The sequence below is a fragment of the Ambystoma mexicanum genome, chromosome 13 (assembly GCF_040938575.1).
Source record: "Ambystoma mexicanum isolate Mex_15411 chromosome 13, UKY_AmexF1_1, whole genome shotgun sequence".
NCBI lineage: Eukaryota > Metazoa > Chordata > Amphibia > Caudata > Ambystomatidae > Ambystoma > Ambystoma mexicanum.
In genome coordinates, this window is record NC_090938.1 from 115,441,454 (window position 1) to 115,447,453 (window position 6,000).

At 42.7% G+C, this 6,000-nt stretch overlaps 1 protein-coding gene across 1 annotated transcript in view; it reads left to right on the top strand.

The window, feature by feature from the left end:
- LOC138520956 (bile acid receptor-like) overlaps positions 1–3,855 on the top strand; it is a 304,029-nt gene extending 300,174 nt beyond the window's left edge. Inside the window, exon 11 of the mRNA XM_069633415.1 lies at positions 3,225–3,855. Coding sequence (XP_069489516.1) covers positions 3,225–3,463 — 239 coding nt within the window. The 3' untranslated portion in view covers positions 3,464–3,855. The remainder of the gene's footprint in view (positions 1–3,224) is intronic.
- Positions 3,856–6,000: the final 2,145 nt, after the last annotated feature.

The following is a 6,000-nucleotide window of genomic DNA, read 5'->3' on the forward strand; positions in this document are numbered from 1 at the left end:
GGGGAATTCAAGCTCTGAAACCTCTTCCTCATATGGGGAAGGCAATTTACTCTTTCAAAATCAATGATCCTAGAGTGGAAAGCTGAGACATTATGGCAAACACTCCTCCCATATGGCCATGGAAGGGCAGCCGCTACCTGATGCCGATCCAGGGGGTGGCTACCTAAGGGAGGACCATATGGAAAGATACAACCCTCGTGAGAGGGAAGAAGACTCACTGGTAGCATCATGGTATCCCTCTTCCCTTTCAGACTCTGACACCAATGCCTTTAATTCCAAAACCTCTATGGCCTATTATGATATAGATTCAGTCCATCCACTTTGCAGTGACACTAGGGCACCTTCCTATACTTTTTGTAAAAGGAGTGGGACAAGGAAGAGCACAAGAGCAATACAGAGCACTTAAGCTGCAGAACTAGAGACATGCTCTAGAGGTTGGATGGATCCGATGGGTACCGGGACATTTAAAACCCCAGCACCATGAGGAAGATGGAGAACCACTACACCCGACGCAGGTCAGTAAAATAGGAAGAAGACATGGAGGCCTGCAGCAGGAGACGCTGTTTAAAGGAAGCCAAGGCAGAGCAGGTACCGGACAGTGGCCAGGGCGCCAAAGAAGGAGGCGGTACCCTGCTGCAGAAACCAAAGAGCCCAGAGAACGCTGATGCCCCCACAAGAGACCAGTGAGCCCAGAGAGGGGAATTAGGACACTGTGGTGCTTTGCTGTGTATGCCGCATGCTGAGGCGAGACAGTGAGATTCAGCGGGCGAACCTGAGCACGGAAACTAGTATGCTCAATGCATTGCAAAGTGAAGTAATCAAAGCGGGTTGAAGACCCAGTGTCTGAATGAGTCAGACTGTTACATGTGGAGGAAGTCCTGGCAGGAGAGTACACCAGGCAATCTATTGCAAGTCTGTGACCTGTGCCCAATTATAAAGGGAACATTGTGAAACCCTGGCAGGAGAGTTTACCAGGCAACCTGCTGTGAGTCTGGGACCCGACTCAATTATAAAGTGAACTTTGTGAAAGGCCTGGAAGTACAGTTTATAGAGTAACATGTTGCGACTCTGGGACCCGCAACCAATTATAAAGTGAACATTGTGAAAGCCGTGGCAGGAGAGTATACCAGGCAATGAGATTGCGAATCTAGGGCATGCACCCAAAAGTTAAAGAAACTGCCAGAGTCAAGAAGAGGAAAGGCAACCCCTTAGGTGTGTGAAATCCAGGGGATGGGAGCCATAATCCATGGACTGGAAAGTGGGATACATTGTAAAAGACAAGAAGACGAAGGGAACCACTTGACTGTGTGAAACCCAGGGGAAGGTAGTCCTATCACCTGCACTGGAAAACTGCATTTTCTAAAGAAGAGAGCTGTGATTGTTGTGAAAGACAAGGAGAGGAAGAGGACCTCTACCCCTCTGCCCCACAACCTCTTTGAGTGTGGGAAATCCAGGGGAAGAGAGTCATACTCCCTGGGTTGGACAGTTGCATATTGAGGAAAAGTAAAGTAAAGAAATTACTGGCAGGAGACTATGCCAGGGGAAACTATTGCGAATCTAGGACCCACTCTTAAATGTATAATAGACTGTGAAAAAAAAGGACATTTTGGAGAAGTAATCGACGGGAGGAACCATGTTTCTTGGGTTATTGTGTTTGTACACTATTAAGTGTCTAAAGAAGAGAAATACCACTTGAGACTTGTGAGTGTAAATTGAAAGGAATCTCAGAGACTCAGGGGAAGGGGACCCCATCCCACTACTGAACATTTTGGAACTTTGATATATGTATTTATGTGTGGGCCTTTTGGAACTTTGTGTTGAAAAAAGCTACAGATGGGCAGTTGACATACTGTGCCCCTCATTATAGGTTTTCCACCGGCAAACCTGTCTTTCCGCCAGCCGCCCTGTATACCGATATTACCGGGATATTACAGGCGGCGGTAAGCCAGTAAATCCGATAGGACTCCATGGGATGGGATTGCCTGAATCACTGGCACCAGTGATTCAGGCATTTATTTGCCGGTAGGAGCCTGAACTCTCGAGATCCGTGGCCCCCACCGACAAACTTGCTGGTCCAGAATTTTTGGTATTTTTTCCAGACAGGCACACTTATAATGAGGCCCTTTGCACTTTATGTTGAGTTTAGCGGTGTCCGGAACATTTCGTCGAAAAAAAAGGTCGACAGGACAAATGGTCGACACCATTTGGTCGAAAACCAATTGGTCGAATTTTTTTTTTATTTATATATATATTTTTTAGGTTTTCGTTTAGGGAAAAAAAGGGGTTTTTAGAAAAAAAGGGGGTTGGAGGGGGACCCCCCCCAAAAAAAACCCCCAAAAAATGAAAATACAAACAAAAAAAAAATTCGACCATTTGGTTTTCGACCAAATGGTGTCGACCATTTGTCCTGTCAACCTTTTTTTTCTACCAAATGTCTGGTAACCGAGTTTAGCATGTAAAGGTAAGGTTAGGATTTTGGACAGAGACCTTTTTACTTTTGGACATTCTGACACAGACATCCTTTAGTTTCGCTGAGGCAGGGAAACCCCTCGTAGCAATAGGGCGAGATTGGTCTTTCTCCAACCCTCTTTTTTTCTTTAATAAACGTCTATAACAGCCACCAGAGTAACCCTGGTGTCTGAGTCTTACTCCTAATTCCTTACAGAACCCTGAGCCCATCATATCACCAACCTAATTATGAACGTTTAAAGTAGCAGATTATACCTTTCTATGAACCCATATTCTATTTGATGAGGCTGTTTGAGTACTGAACACTTTTTAGGCAAAAATGAATGGTGTGTAACTATTTCAAACTGTTATTAGTATACATTGGGGGTCATTACAAGTTTGCCGGTATGCCGCCATTAAGTCTGACCTATCTTTTCCGCCGCCTGATATCCCAGAATTTCCAGGATATTACAAGTGGCAGAAATGGCAGTAAATCCCCATTCCATGGAGTCCCCCAGGACTCCATGGAAGGGATTGCTTGTATTTCCGGCACTGGTAATACCAGTGCAGGAAATACCAGCAGTTTTTTGCCTGATTTACTTCCAGCTCTTGGCTGGAGGTAAATCAGTGAACCCCCACGGGCAAACTTGTAGTTTGTTGGTCACAGAATTATCAGCAATTTCCCCAAAGCAGCAAGCTTATAATGGCCCCCATTGTCTGCTCACTTACCTTTTTTCTTTTTTTACCAATTTAAAATTTTCATCTTTTTTTTGCAGATCGCCCGTTCCTTAAAAACAAAGCATGTGTAGAAAAATTACAGGAACCGCTGCTGGGAATTTTGCACAAGTATTCTAAAATGTACCATCCAGAAGATCCTCAGCACTTTGCACGACTAATAGGACGTCTTACAGAGCTCAGAACTCTTAACCACAACCACTCGGAAGTGCTAATTTCCTGGAAAGTTAAGGATCCGAAGTTAACATCTTTAATATGCGACGTTTGGGACCTGCAGTGACAGACCTAAATATGCTATCTCTTAAAAGGATTCAAGAAGAAACACAGATTTTGGATTGAGTTGTGAAACGGGAACATAATTGCCAAGGCCTTGCTATTCTATACCCCAACAAGTACAACTCTAAACCTGGCTATGTTTACCCTTAAATGTTTTTCTTCTGAGAAGACTTATCAGCTTTTTGATTTAACTTTTTTGTATTTGCTGGACAAACACTGTCTTTCATTTTTCGTTCCTAGTCAAGGCATCTCTTTGAACGTCAGACTTGTTTTTCCATTAAGTCAATTTTGACATTTAGAATTTTATATCCCGGGATGGTTGAGGACCAGCATTAACACAATCACTGTCGGGAGATTACAGTAAGATAAATGTGCCACTCTTACAATAAATTACAAATGTGTATCATTTCCATATAAATGCCTTAAATGTGTAAGATAATCACGTTCATGTGTTGTTGCCACTACAAACCATTAATTGTGTCCCATGATGTAAAAGTCCCCTTGTAAGTCCGTAACAAGTTAGCGAGTTATTGCAAGCAATAGTGCACACATATCACACAATAGACCCATATTTTCCACTAATGTATTAAGTCATATGAACCTCTGGGTTAGGTGGTGATTGCATTATTACTCATATATTACACTTTGTGTGGTCTTGAAGCACTACTGTATAGCAATGGCAATCCAGGTAGATATAGCCCAAAATAGTGGTCATATGCCACAGTCACATTGAACTCATGTTTCACTTCCGTGTTATATGAAATCATCATAAATTATCTGCGTAACAAGTTGGTGGTTATTACGAGCACTAGTGCAGGATTTAGTGTAGCTGTATTTGTCTCCTCCAATATACGAAGTCTAGTTGCACCTCTTAAAATGTCAGTCAGGTGGGTAATGCATGAAGTATTGCTCATGGCTTTTTTTGATGACCTTTAACCTCGCCTCTAGCTCTGAAGACCCACCTTGTTCTAGCTGACTGCAACAGTGGTTTCTGTAACAGTATGGAGATCAGATAGATTCTAATAGCATCTTGCTGACATATGTTTCATGGTGTTCAGATCACTTTCTCAAACGTGTGCAATATATGTGAATGCATTTTGGCTTTGTACCAGCATATTAACTGGGGCAATGACGTAAATGGCATCTTGCTCAATATACAGATTCTCGGTAGAGTATCGCCAGGTTCTAAAGCTTACTCTTCGCATCCAAGGTGATATCACAAGTGACTTCAGACTGAAGTGCTTGCCTTCACCTTTGCAAACACTTTAAATTAAGGATATCGTTATGCTGCACTCTCTCCCGTCTACCTTTCTTCTGCTGAACAGAGTGCTTCACGTGAGGATGCACAAGATCTGCCCGTAAACACGCCCAGCTTGAATAGCCACTGGCTTCTTCACCTCAAAGAAATTCCATTGCACCTGGCTGAATTAAATCATAGTAGCCTCCTCTCCCACTATGTTTTTTTCCCATTTACTCTGAAGTATCAACCGGGTTGCCCATCTAGGAGTCGCCTTTAAAAAGCCATATATATTATTCAAGGTCCTCTGCAGTGTTGAAAAAGTGGGTCGTAGTGCTGATCTTTGCGAAAATTCCTTGCTCATCACATCTCTCCCAAAAGTGAAATTGGATCACAATCATCTTTTAGCTTCTGTCACATGCCCACACCGTTATAAACATTCTGAATACCCAATTAAGGGTGCATGGGTAAGAAAAACATTCTACATGAATCACAATTGGATTAACCTTTTCGAGGCTAAGAGAAGAAATGACAAGTTTGAGAAGAAACACATATAAAAGATTAACTAAGGGATCTGAACATTGATGCTACAAGGGTCCATTTGGATGGCATAGAAGAGCAGTGCCTCTGAGATATTCACTCAGCAAGAGGCATACCAATGATCTCCTCTCTGCTTATGAGTGATGGGGTAGAAGGAGAGCTTGACCCTCTGCTTTGCGCTGGTAAAAATTGATGGGTAATCACCAAGTGGCCACTCTCGTTTCATTCTATGGACATGCCTGACCAAATACTGTGCGACGCAGACTGAGGCATAGAGCGAAACAATCATCCAGTACCTTATGTAGGCAAGGCTAGACATTCCACATTTGTAAGCACTCTCTGCCTCCACATCTTGCAGGATCTGACAGCGTAAAGTCAAAAGGTGATACACCCTAAGAAAACCGTATTCCAATTCCCTATAAGGACATTGACTGTTAGACTTCAGTCATATTGCCAAGTAGATGCTAATAATATTTTCATCTGTCCACATCAAAAACTATGAATGCCCAACAAATATGGTGCAAACTTTTTTAATTGAGCAATCTGGTAAAGATAATAATTTTTTAGCTTGACGCATATCTTGTTTCAAGCATTAAGCCCGGCATATGTCCCTTCTTCAAATAGTTATACCCTCTAGGTGCTGTTGGTGCACTAGGCGGTAACTTTGTTTTGTCTCGGCCAAAAATATGCCATTCTGCTTTATCGACCAAACACACAATCTACAAGAACATCTGGATTCCTCCAGCTCAGGTTTTCTTGATTTG